Below are 19,148 nucleotides of genomic sequence, written 5' to 3' on the forward strand. Positions count from 1 at the left end.
GCCCGGCTCGCCGCTCGCATATGTTCTGGTCCAAACGCTCCGAGTCTAGCCTGTTGCGGCGCCTGTGGAGAAGCCGAGGAGCGAGCGCGGGGGCGGCGGTCTGGAGCCGCGATCCCGGTCCGGTGGCTGCTGCTGCGGGGGCGAGTCAGTGTGGCACGGTGCATGCATGTGGCAGGACTTGGGAGCTGCAGGACCTGCGGTCTTTGGTGTCTGTCTCTGACTCTGTGCCCCGCCTGGCCCTGGGCCTCGCCTTGCTGCCCTTCTAGACGCATAACCTGGCTGAGCTGCTGGACCTGAGGTAAATAATACTGTTGTAGGAAGATTCGCGATCTTTAAAATTCGGAGGTGGGGAGGGACTGGACCCTAGAACTTGAAGAAGGAAGGAAGGGATAGAGCAGGCAGGGCAGGGGGGCCTGGAACTGTCTGGGAGGGGAGGGGAATGCTGCATCACCTGTAAAAAAAAAAAAACATTTCAGCACCCCCCCCCAATGCTGCATTATGCTAGAAATAAGAAGTGGATTTTCCAAGACAGTCCATGTGGCTTTCACCTGCAGTACTGATTCAGCACTCATCCCCTTCCTCACCCTAGTTCTGTCTATTAGCTTTTTCTTTTAGGAAATTATTGAAACCTTTTTAAAACCCTGCGCTAACTGTTTTACCACACATTCTCTGGCAACAAATTCCACGTTGTGAGAGAAGAAATATTTTCTACAGTTTGTTTTCAATTTACTACTCAGTAGTTTTGTTATGATCCCCTAGGCGGCGGCCTTGTATTTTTGGAAATAGTAAATAAGCAGTTCATCATGTCTACTCATTATTTCATAGACCTCTATCATACCTCCCTTCAGCTGTCTCTTTTCCAAGGTGAAGAGCCCTAGCCTCTTTATCCTTTTTCTTCATAGGGAAGTCTGTCATCCTGTTTGCCATTTTTGTCACTCTTGTCTTCTCTATACCTTTTCTACTTCAGTTATATTTTTTTTTAGGTACGGTGACCAGAATTGCACTCAGTATTCAAGGTGCAGTCGCACAATGGAGTGATATAAAGGCATCCTAATATTCTCATTTTTGTTTTTCATTCCTAATAGCTTAACAGACAAGGGGGGAGGGGGAAGAAACTGGGAGACATTTTGGAACTGGGAATGAGGTTGAGCATGGGGGAGATATGCTGGATAAGAAGACAGGATGAAAGTGGAAGAGTGAACAGGGAGACATTGGGAATCCTGGACATACAAGGAATAGATATTACAGTTTTCTTGAAGTCTTGCATAGGGGGCGGGGCGGGGAAGGGTGTGTCAGGGGGCGGGGTATGTCCTCTTTTTTCTTAGGGCAAATATGGTAACCCTAGTGGTGCAGTGTGCACTTCTGACTTCGTGTCTAGTTTCCCTGCTTGCTTTTGCTAAGGGCCAGGTTAGTGTTAGTGCAGTGTGCACTGGTGTCTGTGTGGTTAGCTTTCCTGCTTTTCCCTTGTGGTTCCCCTGCTTTTCCCTCTTGGTTTTGGAAGTATTGCTGTGTGTAGGGCTTTGGAAGCTCTGTTGCTGTTAGAAGTACTTCAGGGTTTGGTGGTGTTAGGAACACTGCAGATTTTGCTGATAGAAGTACTTCTGGTGTTTGTGCTATTGGGAGCATTGCAGTCTTTGCTGTTGGTGTTTGGTGCTTTAGAAGCATGGTAGGGTCTGGTGCTTTGGAAGCACATTTGGCTTATGTGTTAGCTTCCCTGCTTTTTCCTTGTGGCTTCCCTGTCTTCCCTTTTAGTGCTAGGAGCTCTTCTGGTTGTTTGGTGCATAGGAGCACCTTAGTTAGTTTAGCGTTGTAGAGCTCTGCTTGTAGCTTGGTGCTTAGTAGCACCTGTGTTAGCTTTGTGTTGAGTTCCCTGCTCTGTTAGTTTAGGGCTTAGAAAGTCCCTTTGTTGAGCAGGGCTTAGGAGCTCCTGTTTAGTATAGGGCTTAGGAAGTCCTTTCGTCAGTTTACTGTTAGGAACACTTCTGCTGGTTTAGGGCTTGGGAGCACTTAGATCCGTTTAGGTTTAGGAGTACTTCTGTTTCTGGTCCTGGTCCCTGTGTCATTCGGTAAGTCCTGCCGGCCACTCGAACCGAAGGGCTCAACCCTTGGGGGGGTTGTGGCCAAGCGCAGGTGAAGCTGTATGGACCAGTCCAGTGTGCTCCAGTCCAGTGTGTTCCGGTCTGGTGTGTGTTCCGGTCCTGTGTCCTCCAGTCCGGGGGATTGCAGTCCAGTGTTCCAGTCCTGTGTCCTCCAGTCCGGGGGATTCCAGTCCATGTGTTCCGGTTCGCTGGGCAGTGCCTGCAGTCCCTGCCGGTGTGTTTGCCCAGTGTTGGTTGGTGGGTTTTGCCTGCTGCTGTCGCTCCTCAGCAGCAGCCCAAGGGCTCACGTTTGCTCCAGAGCCCGGCCCCGCGGGCTCTGAACCTGAGAACCTGACACTAATATTCTATTTGCTTTCTTAGCCACAGCAGCACACTGAGCAGGTTTCAACGTATCACCAATGACGACACCTAGATCCCTTTCTTGGTCTGTGACTCCTAACGTGGAACCTTGCATGACATAGCTATAATTCAGGTTCCTCTTTCCCACATGCATCACTTTGCACTTCTTCACATTAAACGTCATCTGCCATTTAGACACCCAGTCCCATAAGGTCCTCTTGTAATTTTTCACAATCCTCCCACAATTTAACGATGTTGAATAACTTTGTGTCATCAGCAAATTTAATTACCTCACTAGTTACTCCCATCTCTAGGTCATTTTTAAATATGTTAAAAAGCAGCAGTCCCAGCTTAGACCCCTGGGGAACCCCACTAAGTACCGTTCTCCATTGAGAATACTTACCATTTAACCCTACTCTCTGTTTTCTATCTTTTAACCAGTTTTTAATCCACAATAGAACACTACCTCCTATCTCATGACTCTCCAATTTCCTCTGGGGTCTTTCATGAGGTACTTTGTCAAACGCCTTCTGAAAATCCAGATACACAATATCATCTGGCTCACGTTTATCCACATGTTAGTTCACCCCTTCAAAGAAATGTAGTAGATTGGTGAGGCAAGATTTCCCTTCACTAAATCCATGTTGACTTTCCAGCTTATTTTCGAAAGTGATCGCCAGCCATTTCCCGACATAAATCGGGAGATGGCCGGCGATGTCTTAAAAGCGGCGAAATCGGTATAATCGAAAGCGGCATTTTTGACAGCATCGCCACTTTCCCGTCGCTTCGCCAGTGAAAGTTCAAGGGGGCGTGTCGGTAGCTTAGCGAAGGCGGGACATGGGCGGGCATGGGTGTGGCTACCAGACGGCTGGCTTTCGCCAATAATGGAAAAAAAAAGTGGCGTTAAGCAGTATTTCACCAGGTTTACTTGGTCCTTTTAGTTTCATGACCAAGCCTCAAAAAGGTGCCCCAACTGACCAGATGACCACCGGAAGGAATCGGGGATGACCTCCCTGTACTCCCCCAGTGGTCACCAACACCCTCCCACACTAAAAAAATAAAAATAAAAATCTTTTTTGCCAGCCTGTATGCCAGCCTCAAAGGCCGTACCCACCTCCGTGACAGCAGAATGTGTTCTAACCTTTGACAGCCTTTCCCTGGTTGTGATGTGGCTCTCGGGTGAGTGTGACACCTGTTCTGTTAGGTGCACTGCAGAGTCACATCAGCAATGCATTGTGGTGTGTGTAGGGTACTGGGCTCTACTCCCATGGTGCTTTTCCCCCTGCTAACTGGGTCACAGTGTGCCCTGTTTTGTTTCCGGTAGTCCATGAGGTAGTGACCATTTTTGTAAGCCAGTTTTAGATCCCTTTCATGTGTTAACCACGTTAGAGAACTTAGTTATTACCTTGAATGTTGCTGAAAGAGGGCATTGTACACCATTCTGCCAGCTCTGACCTACTGCTAATCGGAGACTCTTTGCCAGTGGGGCACAACCTCTGATCTGCAGTTAACTGTGAGTAAACGTGCTTATTCAAATAAAGGACTTTTTCAAAGAGATTAGTCTTCAGGTGTCAACTGCTGTGCCAAGGTTATACAGCAGCAACAAGTCCTAGAGGCCTGCGTGTATGCATGTCCCTGGAGCACTTTTAGTAGGTACTGCAGTGCACTTAAGGCAGGCGCACCCATGCCCACCCCCTCCTACCTTTAACACTTGTGCTGGTAATGGGAGCCCTCCAAAACCCACTGTACCCACATGTAGTTGCCCCCTTCACCCCTAAGAGCTACGGTAGTGTTGTACATGTGTGGGTAGTGGATTTTTTTTTTTGGGGGGGGGGGGGGGGGGTTGGGGGGGCTCAGCACCCAAAGCAAGGGAGCTATGCATGTGGGAGCCTTTTCTGAAGTCCATTGCACTGACCCCTAGGGTGCTCAGTTGGTGTCCTGGCATGTGAGGGGGATCAGTGCACTACAAATGCTGACTCCTCCCATGACCAAATGCCTTGGATGTCGCCGGGTTGGAGATCGCCGGCATTTTTTTCCAATATAGCTGCCAGTCGCCATGAATATGGTAACTCTTGCACCTGCTCAAATGACTTAAATAGCCTTAATAATAGCCTTGGCCTGCGGAAGATCCATGATAGCTTATTTAATCTCTTCCAACGTTATTGGAGCCGAAAGCATCTCCCTTTCCCCCTGTGACAATCGGGGAACATCTATCCCTTGTACATCTATATTTAAGGGGCCTGACTCCAATTCCGACTTATAGAGATTTGAGTAAAATTCGTGAAGAGTTGCTTGAATTTCCCCTGTTTGGGTAACAGTCTGGCCTTGCGGGGTGATAAGACTAGTGATATGATTACGATGGGCTTGCTTTTTAAGTTTGTTGGCTAGCAGCCTGCTCGCTTTTTCCCCCAAATTCATAATATTCCTGTTGCACTTGTTGTAACTAACATAAGTACATAATTAATGCCATACTGGGAAAACCCAGCATCCTGTCCTCGACAGCGGCCAATCCAGGCCAAGGGCACCTGGCAAGCTTCCCAAACGTACAAACATTCTATACATGGTATTCCTGGAATTGTGGATTTTTCCCAAGTCCATTTAGTAGTGGTTTATGGACTTGTCCTTTAAGAAACCATCCAACCCCTTTTTAAACTCTGCTAAGCTAACCGCCTTCACCACTTTCTCCGGCAATGAATTCCAGAGTTTAATTATACGTTGGGTGAAGAAACATTTTCTCCGATTTGTTTTAAATTTACTACACTGTAGTTTCATCGCATGCCCCCTAGTCCTAGTATTTTTGGAAAGCATGAACAGACGCTTCACATTCACCTGTTCCACTCCACTCATTATTTTATATACCTCTATCATGTCTCCCCTCAGCCGTCTCTTCTCCAAGCTGAATAGCCCTAGCCTCCTTAATCTTTCTTCATAGGGAAGTCGTCCCATCCCCGCTATCATTTTAGTCGCCCTTTGCTGCACCTTTTCCAATTCTACTATATCTTTCTTGAGATGCGGCGACCAGAATTGAACACAATACTCAAGGTGCGGTTGCACCATGGAGTGATACAACGGCATTATAACATCCTCACACCTGTTTTCCATACCTTTCCTAATAATACCCAACATTCTATTTGCTTTTCTAGCTGCAGCAGCACACTGAGCAGAAGGTTTCAGTGTATTATCGACGACGACACCCAGATCCCTTTCTTGGTCCGTAACTGCTAATGTGGAACCTTGCATGACGTAGCTATAATTTGGGTTCTTTTTTCCCACATGCATCACCTTGCACTTGCTCACATTAAACGTCATTTGCCATTTAGCCGCCCAGTCTCCCAGTCTTGTAAGGTCCTCTTGTAATTTTTCACAATCCTGTCGCGATTTAACAACTTTGAATAACTTTGTGTCATCAGCAAATTTAATTACCTCGCTAGTTACTCCCATCTCTAAATCATTTATAAATATATTAAAATGCAGCGGTCCTAGCACAGACCCCTGAGGAACCCCACTAACTACCCTTCCCCATTGTGAATACTGCCCATTTAACCCCACTCTCTGTTTCCTATCCTTCAACCAGTTTTTAAATCCACAATAGGACTTTTCCTCCTATCCCATGACCCTCCAATTTCCTCTGTAGCCTTTCATGAGGTACCTTGTCAAACGCCTTTTGAAAATCCAGATACACAATATCTGGTAGCAACTGACTTGCTACCTCCGCCATCTGTATCTCATTGAGCTGCAGTCTATTCTTATGAAGCTCCTCCAGGGCCCTCCTATCCGTGGGGTCTGCTTTATGTTGTCGTTCTGCATGCCTTATGTTTTCCCTCACTTTAAGCTCCTGGGCTTCCTTTTTCTTACCCAAATAGGCCCGCAGCGCAATTAACTGCCCCCTCAGCACTACCTTTAAACCCTCCCACAGGCTCACTGGATGGATCTCCCCCACATCATTAAATTCAATGTATTCTTTTATATATTTCTCTATCCTCCCAATATTTTCCGGTTCTCTAAGCATTGCCTCATCTAAACGCCAATACCGTGCCCCCCCCCCACTTCCCTTCCGACCCTTAACTTCATTAAGTACCGGAGCGTGGTCCGACCAGGTGCGTGGTTCAATTTGTATTTTCTGCAGAGCCTCAGCCACTGCCCCATCCCCCAACCAGAAGTCTATCCTGGAATATGTATTGTGTGTTGAGGAAAAATATATATAGTCCTTCTCCTGGGCATGTTTTACCCTCCATAGATCAGGCCCCACCTAACCATAAAGCCTTCCAGAACCGCTCTATCTTTTTGTGGCCAAAAATGGACGTGCGGCAAAATTAAAACCAGAACGCATCCATTTTTGGCCCCAGACCTTACCGCCACCCACTAACTTAGTGGTAAGGTCTCACGCGCTAACCGGGCAGTAAGCAGCCAGCGAGCATAAATTGCTGATTACCACTGGTTAAGCTCCATGCGGTAGACAATAGAAAATATTTTCTACTGTGTGTCTTGGACATGCGTCAAGAATGGAATTACTGCCCGGGGCACATTGTAGCCAGGTGGTAGTTGCATTTGGTGCGCATTGGACGCACATAGGCACCTACGCGCCTTAGTAAAAGAGCCCCTAAGAGTGGTGTGTACGGGATAATTTTTTTTAATCTCATGCTCTTTGGTCTTGCACCTCTGTACAAAGGTGTTGGCATAAGCTGTTGTCTTTCTTGGGGAAAATACTTAAGTCTCTTATACCTTCTCCACTGGATGTATTTGGGAAATTGGAAAATTATGGCCCTCTTTCTAAGGAGGGGGGTGTATCCTATTATATAAGACTAGTATGGTGAGAAAAATGTATTATGCAGAATTGGATTCATGATTATCCACTGTCTTTTTGCCAGTGGAGCAATGCGTTTCATACTTTAATGCTATGGGAGGCACGTGATGCAAGCCTAACTGTTAAATGTCAAAAATGGTTCTGATTAATCTGGGAACCATATAAACAAGCTATTCTACCACGTACCTGTAGACTGGCCCTTAATACCTAATGCTTGTGAACATAGGTTCTTTGTGCAAGGGTTGGGGAGGTGTTAGGTTGTTTCCTCAGAGGTAGGGAGCTATAACAGCCAAAGCTTCCCACTTCCTCTTTCTACTGTATCTAAGTTCTGTTGAAAATTTTTTTATTTGACTTGTTGGAAATTTGTACAGTTTTCTTACTGCTATTTTGTATTGTTCTCTGAATAACTTAATAAAAAGATTGTACAAAAAAAAAAAAAAAAAAAAAGATTTAAATCATAAACTGATCTTACCTGGAGAACGTCACCTAGCTTGTATCGGGACACTGAATTTTATAGTTATCTCAAATGGTAGGACTATGCCTTCTATAACACTATAGAAACTGTTTATCCCGTCACATATTCGGTAGCAGTGAAAGCAGTCTTTTGAGGGCATATTTTAGCATACATGGCTAAAATGAAGAAACAAAAGGGATGTGAAACTTTTAGCTCTTGACAAAATTGCAGACATACAGAACGTAGAACATATCCTTACAAACCCTGAGCTGAAGAAAAAACTAGAAGAGGTAATGGAAGAAATCAATTAGCTGTTCTCTTGTTTCCGTGGTTGGTGTCCTGATTGCTGCAGTGGACAGGTCGTGCCACAACTGAAACATCACTTCCACTTACTAAGCATCAAGACATCACTGCCCAATTCGTTCACTTTCAGATTCTGACATCCCTTCCTAAGAAATCTTCAAGCTGATGTATTCTTCAGATTTCACCTCTGCATTCTTCATACCTTGCTGCTGAGTGCTATTTTTGCTTCCATTTTGTTCTCTACCGATTTATAAACCATTTTTGCTTGCTGCTGAATCTGAGGTTCCACATCTTCTGCATTCTCTTCTCCTCTGGAAAATTCATTTTCTAATGATTTAATATAACTGTCTTTTTCAAGCAGAGTCTCTTGGAGCAGTTTGCTTTCAGAAATTAAATGTGATTGGTCAAGATTATCACTATAATTTTCTTTAGTTTCCCAACACAAATGTCAAGGTTTCCGTGATACCCTTTTTCTGTCTCTGAAGGATTTAGCTTTGTTAATAGTTCTGCATTTTCTTTGCAGTTATTTAGATGCGCTTTTAAATTAAGAATCTCAGCATTTAATTTCATGAAAGTACTAGTATTTTCTTCTTTTTCTATTTTAAGAGCTTCATAAATTGTTTTAAAATGTTTTATTTCTTCTTAAGAGTCTATCAAGCTCTTTTGCAACTGTAGAATATATTTTTCCTTAAACTTCTTTTGTTGCTCTTGAAGAGAAGAAAATAGTGCTGCAATCTCATCAATTTTTCATGAAATCAAAATATGAAAGAGCAACCCAACTACTAGAAACGCTACACAGAATACCAATCAAAGCCAGTCTATTTTTCAAAATTCTGTTTCGAATCTCGCCTGACTACATACTGGATCGAACTATTCCCAAGAAACACAAGCCCAGAAACTTTGCTTCACCTACCCAGATGCAAAAACACAATTTACAGATCCATCTGCACAGCTGGATTTAGCTATCTAGGCTCCAAATAGTGCAATTCAATACCCAAGGCCACAAGAAGCACTGCAAACTATCTCCAGTTCTGGAAAGACATACCTTTTTCAGGAACTTCTATGGCTAAGAACATATACTAACTAGTAAAAAAGGCCCGTTTCTGTTTTAAAGGAAACGGGCGCTAGCAAAGTTTTTTTGTTTTGTTTTTTGTAACCATACAGTTTGTATAAAAGCGTTTTATGGAGATGCAATACTTGTTTCATTTGTAAATGATGTGTTTCCATGTTGTAAGACCAGGGGCGGTCATTGTGATAGACTGTTTGTGTGGGTGAGAGTGTGTGGAAGACAGAGAGACAGACTGTGTGAGTCCGAGAGTAAGTGTGTGAGACAGAGGGATTGAAAGAGTGTGTGTGTTATACAGACTGTGTGTTTGTGTGACAGAGAGATAGAGAGTGTGTGTGTGGAACTGATTTTGTTGGCCCCCTTCCTTCCTTTGCTGTAATTCCATCTGTTGTGACAGTGTGTGTGGCCGACCACAGGGGCGGTCATAGAGACAGTGTGGAACAGAGTTCCATGACCCCCTGATGTGAGAGAGTGTGTGTGCAGGACCACAGGGGCAGTCATTGTGACAGCATTTGTTTGTGTGAGTGAGAGTGTGTGTAAGACAGAGAGACAGCCTGTGTGAGTCCGAGAGTGAGTGTGTGTGATAGTGAGACAGAGGGATTGAAAGAGTGTGTCTGTGTGGGTGTGATAGAGACTGTGTTTGTGTGTGTGAGAGATAGTGATTTTCATGACCCCCTCCTTCCGTTGCTGTCCTTATGTGTGTTGGAGGCCCCCTCCCTCTTGGGTCCTACTTGAAGACAGAGATTATTGTATTTAGCCATGGTGCCTAGCTGCTTACCTTTGTTCTGTGTTTGTTTGCTTTGGCCAGCACAGTGTTAACTGTGGAGGGAGGGTGTGCATCGCTTTCGTTTTATTTATTTATTTTCGGAAGGGCAGCTGCTTTGAAAATGAGGAGGGAGTCTGTTCAGCACTTCAGTGACATTGCCGGTTTTTCTCTTTTCTTCTCGTGGGATCGGCAGCTGAACATTTTCTTTTCAGGTAGGCTTTTCAGCGCTTCAGTGCCGGCAACAGTGTTCCGGGGGGGGGGGGGGGGGGGGGGGGGGGGGTTCAGGCTTCACTCAGTGCTTTTTCCCTTTTTTTTTTTTTTTTCTTCTAGTCCATGGGAAGGCGAGCTGAGCAGTTTCCCTTTTGTTTGAGTGTGTGGGATGGGCAGCTGAGCAGAATGTGAGGGGGGAGGGTGTTTCAGTGTTCTGCGAGCCAGTTGTGTGTGTGTGGGGGGGGGGGGGGGTGAGCAGCTAGTTTTTTTTCTCCCTGCACCGGCGACTTCTCTCAGGGGGAGAGGGGGGTGGTGCAGAGGAGCGGCATCTGGCAGGCAGCAGTCTCCAGTGATTCGTATGCAGGAGCAGGAGTAGGGAAACATGTACTCCTCCCCCTGCCTGGGTCGCTGTTTGCTGCTGTGCATTGGGCAGCCAATTACTGTTCCACCCTCAACGTCATCACGTTTGACGCGAGGGCGGGGCAAACAGTAATGGGGATAAATTCCGATCTCTGGCACCTCACAAACCGGAAGTTGCAGCTTCATAGAATGTTCAGGTAGGGAATTATGTGCGGAAGGGGCGTGGTTGAGGGCGGGGCTATCAGTGAGAGTGAGTGGTGACAGCCTAAGTGCAGGGCTCCAGTGTTTCCCTGCCACAGAGTGAACTTCAGAATGTTTGAGGTGAGAATTATTTATATAGATGATATCTATAACGCATCATTACAATCTCATTTAACTGTTAACTGTAAGCAACTCTGAACCAAAACTTGTTTCTGAACAACAGTGGGATACAAGGATGGATAAATAAATAAATTCTACACTGATCTATATACGGAGCAATTAGGAGATGAGGTAACCAGAACGAAATACTTTGAGAACTTGCACATACCAAAGCTGACAGCTGACCAATCTGCATTACTTAATAATTGTCACGTATTCAAAGCTGGAACTAGGGTTTGTGAGCCCTTGGAACACTGCCGAGGAGCGGCAGCAGCACGCAAAACCACCCCACGCCAGAGGCAGAACTCTGACAAACAGTGAGACTTCACCTGCACATGGCCACCTTTCACCAGGAGTTGAGCCCCTGGCTGGAAGTGGCCGGCAGGACTTATAGGACAGGGCAGGAACAGGATACCCACTAGGCTGAACCAGGACTGAGGGTCAGAGGGGACAGGAACATACAGGGGCAGCAGGGCAAGGAAGGGAAAGCTAAAGGGCAGGACTGAAAGCTGCAAGCAGCCACTAAACAGGGAACAAAACACTGATAAGACACAGAACTGAAAGCTGCAGGGCAGCCACAAACAAGAAACACAGACAACCAAGAACTAGACACAGAACAGTAGAATAAACCAAGGTACAAGCCGGGTCGGGGCAGGCAGCAGACAGAAGAGCAAACCAGGATACTAGCCGGGTCAGGGCAGGCAGCAGAGAAAACCAGGAAACAAGCCGGGTCTGGGCAGCAGGGGCGTAGCCAGACAGGAGATTTTGGGGTGGGCCTAGATAAGAAGTGGGTGGGCACCAAGTGTTCTCCCCCTCCCACCAAAAAAAGATCTCAGCTGGTGGGAAAATGCTTCTCTCCACCTTGGCAGTCTGCAGCAGGCATGTGCTGAAAACTGAGCATGCGCAGTTGCCAGTATCATGGACAGTAGCATTTTCGTTACCATCAGGGGGAACTCTTCAGCTGGTGGAGCTTGGGATCCCCACCAGCTACCGCTAAGCATGTGCTACTGTTGGGTGGGCCTGAGCCCTAAGTGGATGGGCCCTAGCCCACCCAGGCCCACCTGTGGCTACGCCACTGCTGGGCAGACAGCAGAATCAGGCAAGAAACTAAAACAAGAAACCAGACTAGGCAGAAGTGCACAGAGCACCAACTTACCAGGGACCTAAGATGATGCAAAGGCAGAGTCTCTCCAAATGGCTAATAAGCCCAGCAGCAACTGAGGCACAAGCTGCAGCAATCACCAGGCCACTATGGGAGCTGTGCAGGGTCAAACAAGACAAACAAGTCTGGCAGCCTGAAAGATCTGGACTGGATCGGGCTAAAGTCTGGAACGGGTGATAGTCCATAGCAGCCACCAGTTCTGGCCACCAGAGGGCGAGGTGAGCACAGACGTAACAGTATCTCCCCCTCAAGGTCCCCCCGACCTCCACGGGGAATTCAGGTCTCCACGGGTAACATGGTGAAATCTACGGAGGAGTCACAAAACATGACCAGGGGCTTGGCTGGAGCTTGAACAAGGCTCAAGACTGGAACCCGGATTGGCATCAGGACGGGACTTCGCCTCTTAGCTGGAACTGGAGCTCTGCGTGGACTCCGCAGCTTGGCTGGAACTGGAGCTCAGCGTGTGCTCCGCAGCTTACATAGTAACATAGTAGATGACAGCAGAAAAAGACCTGCACGGTCCATCCAGTCTGCCCAACAAGTTAAACTCATATGTGCTACTTTTTGTGTATACCTTACCTTGATTTGTACCTGTCCTTTTCAGGGCACAGACCGTATAAGTCTGCCCAGCACTATCCCCGCCTCCCAACCACCAGTCCCGCCTCCCACCACCGGCTCTGGCACAGACCGTATAAGTCTGCCCAGCCTCCACAGTGCAAATAAAGCTTTGTGTGCTTTCATGAACAGCCAAACTGAAGTTTCAGTCAGGTGGCGCTGGCTCTGAAATAATTGAGGCTGGTGCTGCAGCCTGAATCGGCACTGAAAACACTGTCCGCAACTCTCAAAATATCACCGTTAACCCAGGCTTCCCTGGGACCTATGAGTATGTAGGGAAAAATCTACTTCCCAAGCAAAAAAGTCCATCAGTGTAGAAGGTTCTTCTTTCATCCAAAAGCAAATAGATAGAAATTATTTTGGTCTACTCTGTGTGTTCCATAGAAGAGGAAGGGTGTGTGAGTGTGTGCCTGCATGGTGCCGTAATAGGGTAAAGTCCACAATTCTAGAATCTCTGACCCCACACGTGCTGGACTCAGCTTGGCTGGAACTCAGCGCGGACTCCGCAGCTTGGCTGGGACTGGAGCTCAGCGCGGACTCCGCAGCTTGGCTGGGACTGGAGCTCAGCGCGGACTCCGCAGCTTGGCTGGGACTGGAGCTCAGCGCGGACTCCGCAGCTTGGCTGGGGCTGGAGCTCAGCGCGGACTCCGCAGCTTGGCTGGGACTGGAGCTCAGCGCGGACTCCGCAGCTTGGCTGGAACTGGAACTCAGAGTGGACTCAGCAGCTTGGCTGGAGCTGGAACTCGGCCGGGGCTTCCAAGATGGCAGGCGGGCCAGACGACATCTTTCAGCTTCGGCTTCAGGAGTACTCCACAGGGTACAATCACAGCAAAGTCTGCTGCGGTACGCCAAGAGAGTGATAGACTGGTCAATAGCAGACACTGGATTTATCCAGAGCCAAGCCCCCTGACCAGCTCTCTCTCAGCAACCGCTTCAGGGGTATACCTCAAGGTCGGATCAGAACTGAGTTTCTCACGGTAGGTCTGAAGCGTCATTAAACAGCTAAGATCCCCAACTGGGTCAAAACAGACCACCGAACTAAGAGATGCCCCCCGGGCAAAGACCCAGCTCAATAAGGGAAAAAGTCCTAGGCTGGAAAGGTGATTTTACCGAGCTCATGGCCTTTGCATACTGTCACGTACTCAAAGCTGGAACTAGGGTTTGTGAGCCCTTGGAACACTGCCGAGGTGCAGCAGGCAAAACCACCCCACGCCAGAGGCAAGGCAGAACTCTGACAAACAGTGAGTCTTCACCTGCACATGGCCACCTTTCACCAGGAGTTGAGCCCCTGGCTGCAAGTGGCTGGCAGGACTTATAGGACAGGGCAGGAACAGGATACCCACTAGGCTGAACCAGGACTGAGGGTCAGAGGGGACAGGAACATAAAGGGGCAGCAGGGCAAGGAAGGGAAAGCTAAAGGGCAGGACTGAAAGCTGCAAGCAGCCACTAAACAGGGAACAAAACACTGATAAGACACAGAACTGAAAGCTGCAGGGCAGCCACAAACAAGAAACACAGACAACCAAGAGCTAGACACAGAACAGTAGACTAAACCAAGGTACAAGCCGGGTCGGGGCAGGCAGCAGACAGAAGAGAAAACCAGGATACTAGCCGGGTCAAGGCAGGCAGCAGGCAGTAGAGAAAACCAGGAAACAAGCCAGGTCTGGGCAGACAGCAGAATCAGGCAAGAAACTAAAACAAGAAACCAGACTAGGCAGAAGTGCACAGAGCACCAACATACCAGGGACCTAAGACGATGCAAAGGCATAGAGTCTCCAAATGGCTAATAAGCCCAGCAGCAACTGAGGCTCAAGCTGCAGCAATCACCAGGCCGCTACGGGAGCTGTGCAAGGTCAAACAAGATAGACAAGTCTGGCAGCCTGAAAGATCCGGACTGGACCGGGCTAAAGTCTGGAACGGGTGTCGCGTGCTCGAGGACCTTGGCATACTGTCAGGCTTCTTCCCCGGGAGCACTGGTTTCGTGAGTCCTTGGGCCACTACCGTGGAGCGGCAGTGGCAGGCAAGATCACCTTCAAGGTAGAGATGAGACAAGACTGGACTGGAACCCCGGACTGGAGTTCTACACAGGAATACAAGGAACTGGAACGCACCGGACGGGTGCGCACTGGAGTGGGGCCCGCTGGACTGGACACACTGGAGTGGCCCCACTGGACTGGAACATACAGGAGTGAAACCCGCTGGACTGGAACACACTGGGGCGGAACCCACGGGACCGGAACCCGCTGGACTGGAACACACTGGGGCGGAACCCACGGGACCGGAACCCGCTGGACTGGAACACACTGGACCTAGGCTTCACCTACGCTTAACCACCTTTCCCTGAGGGTTGAGCCCTCAGGTTCGGGCAGCCGGCAGGACTTACAGGAAAAACCGGAACTGGAACTTGCAAGCAGGAATAGCAGGAATGAGGATCCAGGAGTGCCCCCAGGCACCTAGGCGAAGGCAAGGCAGACAAGCAGGGAATGTCCGGGTTCCAGCAGCAGGCAGGTTCAAAGCAATGGTCAAGTCAAGGAACAAGACTACAGCTGGAGCCTCAGTATCAAGGAGTACTGGCAACAAATAGAACAAGGGCTGAAGCTCTAGAAGCAAAAGAAACACATACGGAAAACCAGCAGGCTAAACACCAGAAGACTAGTCAACTGTACATAAGCTAGTAGCAAAGCTATGCCCAAGCAAACAAGTCATACACTGGAAACATACACAGAGCAAACTCAGGAGAACTAGTAAAGCTATACACAAGCTAACAAACAAAGCTGTGCCCAAGCTAACAAGTCATACACTGGAAACATACACAGAGCAAACAATGTAGCAGTGAACAGAGCACTCCACATACCAGGGCCCTTAGACGAAATGCAAAGGCAAAGGCTGTAGTCTCTAAGGGATTAATAAAGCCCCTCAACACCAGAGGCACAGCTGCAGCAATCACCTTGCATCCAAACAGAGGCTTGACACACAGAGAAGTCAGCCCACAGGAAGGAACAGCGGGAGCCATCTTGGCGACTGGCATAGAGGAGGAGGCGGAAGCCATCTTGGAAGAGGCATAGCCCACACAGGTGAGGTTCAGTAGGGCAATCAGCACACAGAGCCAGAGAGAAACTAAGACAGAGACAGACACAGAGACAAGCAGAAGCCAGCACAGCCACTGACTCCCAGAAACAGGGTAAGTCTGAGGGTGGTCACGGCCACAGACATGACAACGGGTGATAGTCCATAGCAGCCACCAGTTCTGGCCACCAGAGGGCGAGGTGAGCAGAGACGTAACAATAATCCTATTTCTGGAGAAGAGCCATTAAAAATGTACACCTTGCTAAAACACCAGGAGCAGAAGGACTGGGCCCAGAATTCTATAAAATTCTGAGTTTATGATATCCCCTCAAAAAAAGTGACTGACTCTGTGAAAGTGACTAAAGTAGCACATCCAAAATGTTGAGAATGGCTGATTTTTCATGTCATGGGTCCATATGCAGTCTGAAAAAATTACGTTTGAACTTCTGTAACATTTTTATTTGTTTGCTCTAATAGAGTTCATTAAAACCTCAATTTTTGTTTCTGGTGATTTTACTCACCTTTTCCCAGAGATGGGCACACATGTAATGGGATGCCACAGGGGGGTCAAGATCTGACAAGGATTATAATTAGAGCATATGCAGTAATTTTACCCAAACCTGGTAAAGTCAGATAAATTAGGCTTTTATCGTCCTATACCCCTACTAAACAAAAATAAGTTTTAGCCAGCATCCGGGCAGCTTAATTAAATCAGACCAAGTTGGCTTTGTTCCAGGCCATTATGCCTCAAGAAAGGCTTTGTCCCAAGCCATTATGCCTCAATGAAGTCTTTGATATGGTATCGTGGAAGTCCCTTTTCTCTAAGGACAAGAAGACTGTATTATTCTCATAGTTGGGTCAGCGATCCACGCAGGCCCAGGAACCGGCATTTAGTACAGCAAAAAAGTTTGCTGGAGCCTTCCAACACGTCGCACGTCCGACTGTGCATGCACTGAGTGCCTTCCCGCCCGCCCCACAGCCACACTCCTCAATTCTGTGTTTTCCGCATGAAGAGCGGCAGCTAATTTACATGGCTCTGCTTCGTCGCCCAGGAGAGCATCAGTGCCTTTTTCGCGATTTTTTTTGCTTATTTCTGTTAATTTGTATTTATTTATTTAAAATCCCCTTCCCCACCCCCGTACCTTTGTTGGAGGAAGAAGGTACATTCCCTCCTCTTAAAGGCAGCGCCGCCTTGAAAATGGCAGCACCCAGCCCTGTGCATCCTGGGATGCGCTGGGCAGGGCTTCATACCATCTGAAGCCCACCCAGCACATCCCAGGATGCACTGGGAAGAGCTGGCACCGCCATTTTCAAGACGGCACTGCTGAAGAGGAGGGAGTGTATCTTCTTCCTCCAACAAAGGTTGGAGGGAGGCAGCGAAGAGGGCCACTAGATCACCAGGTTGGGGGGGGTTGATTTGCAACCCACTGGGCCACCAGGGCTTTTTTTTGGGGGGAGGGGTTGCTAGGGGGGGATTACGGGGACTGCAGACCCACCGGATCTCCTGTCTCCCCTGAACGTGCTGGGGGGGGGGGGGGGGGGGTCAGGAAGTCCACTGGACCTCCACCCCCCGTGTCGTTGGCTTGAGGTGGCAGTTCGGTGTGGGCTCTAGGCCACCAGGGCCATGCTGTTTGGGGTCTAACGGTCCCACGGACCTCCAAGCCTCTGTGATTGACAGGTCTGTGCTTTTGACAGCCCAGACCTGTCAAACAAGTGTGGGTGGACTGTGCCTGAGCATGCGCACTTTACTATATGATCAGAGATAATAGCGCGCATAAATTTGCATGCTATTATCTCTGATCATAGGGGCAGTAAAGCCCCACGCTGCTCTAACGCTATTTTTAGAGCACTGTTTGGAAGAGCACGGGCCTTTTGATCATCAGGGCATTAGCCAGGCAGAATGGCATCCTGGCATGGGGAGGTCAGTCTTTACAGTTTGAAAGAAAAAAGGGATAAAGATGTAGGGGTAGTTCTCCAGATTTTTTTGGGAAGGGCAATTCCCCTCCTTCACCCAAATTTAGAACACATGGGCTATTCTGGCTTCCCACTTTCTACAATACTTGCAACTTAGACATTATTATGCCTTACTGATTAATACGTATAAAGGAAAGGGAAATGGGTCTTGATATACCGCCTTTCTGTGGAATTTTGCAACTACACTCAAAGCGGTTTACATATATACAGGTACTTATTTTGTACCTGGGGCAATGGAGGGTTAAGTGACTTCCCACAGTCACAAGGAGCTGCAGTGGGAATCGAACCCAGTTCCCCAGGATCAAAGTCCGCTGCACTAACCACTAGGCTACTCCTCCACTCTAAAGATAGTTAGAGATTATAGTACTATGGATAGAGCCTTCATACAAGTCACCTCCACACTGAACAGATTTTCCATCTAGCATGGACTAGGAAAAGATTCCTAGACGGATGCTCCCCCTACAGGCTTTAGCAGCTGACTACTAGTGATCTAGGCCTTGGGGTTACCTTGCATGAATTGCAGACATTTTTTTAAAATATATATGTGATCATGAAAGATGCTAACCTACTGGAAACGCAATACAAGGAGAAAACTTGACGAGTCAATAGATTCTAAATTGCGTCTTTGGGCAGATTATACCTATCTTAAATGTCAAATCATTACAGGGCACCTTGATACATTCCTTCTTGGACTGCCCCAAATTGACAATCTGTAATGACATCTTGACTACCATGGAAAAGGTATTGCAAGTCATGATAGAGTGGAATTATCAAGCACTTTTATTGGGAAATCAAATATTTTTGGACTAAAAATCCAAAATAAACAGCTCTGCTGTCACCTTTGGAACCGCCAGAATGCATAAGGCCTCATTCGAACTGCGCACCCATAAAACTAAAACAAAAATAGAATGGATGCATTACAAGAAGTTGTGAGAATGCTTTCAACACCTTTATTCCAGAATCTACATAAGACAACATTCTCCCTGTAACCTACTTTTGGGAGCCCACTCAAGACAATGATAGATTACCCTTGATACTATGACCAACACCGCAAATAGACAATACACAAAATAGAGCACATAATAGAAGAATGAATGTTACTATGATTGGGATGAAAGGCTTTGGGGTATATATTTTCAAAATGGTGTCGTTGATTTCTGTAATTTCAAAAGTGCAACAGCCTACTCTTGGTTATTTTGTTTATTGGATTGTATCACTTTTGTTGCCAAAGATATGCTGCTCTTGAGTTTAATGACTGTTGATTTGATTGTTCTTTTGTACTATCATAGGACACCATTTCAATAAACAGAATATTTCTTAAAAATTGTACTTCGGTTTGTACCTAAAAGATAGTTTGTTTTTATTGAGAAGTTCACAGTTACACATATACCTGAGCCACTGTTTTACTTACCATATTCATGCCGCTGTGGTCATGGCCTGGCATTGCTGTGGTATGGTGTTGGTGGTCTGCATGTGGATCTGAAGCTGTGTCCATGGAAGTAGACATCCCATGGTTACTATGACTGTGATTCATCACTGAAGGGAAGGGAGCAACTGATTAATCTCTTGT

General features: G+C 47.4%; 1 protein-coding gene across 3 annotated transcripts in view; it reads right to left on the minus strand.

Moving 5' to 3' along the window:
• The window catches only part of SLC31A1 (solute carrier family 31 member 1), a 211,652-nt gene that overhangs the window by 148,849 nt on the left and 43,655 nt on the right, over nt 1–19,148 (minus strand). For all 3 annotated transcript variants that reach the window (XM_030207168.1, XM_030207167.1, XM_030207169.1), the window contains exon 2: nt 18,990–19,114. In XM_030207168.1, coding sequence (XP_030063028.1) covers nt 18,990–19,112 — 123 coding nt within the window. In that variant the 5' untranslated portion in view covers nt 19,113–19,114. The remainder of the gene's footprint in view (nt 1–18,989; nt 19,115–19,148) is intronic.

The sequence above is a fragment of the Microcaecilia unicolor genome, chromosome 6, assembly GCF_901765095.1.
Source record: "Microcaecilia unicolor chromosome 6, aMicUni1.1, whole genome shotgun sequence".
NCBI classification, from domain to species: Eukaryota; Metazoa; Chordata; class Amphibia; order Gymnophiona; family Siphonopidae; genus Microcaecilia; species Microcaecilia unicolor.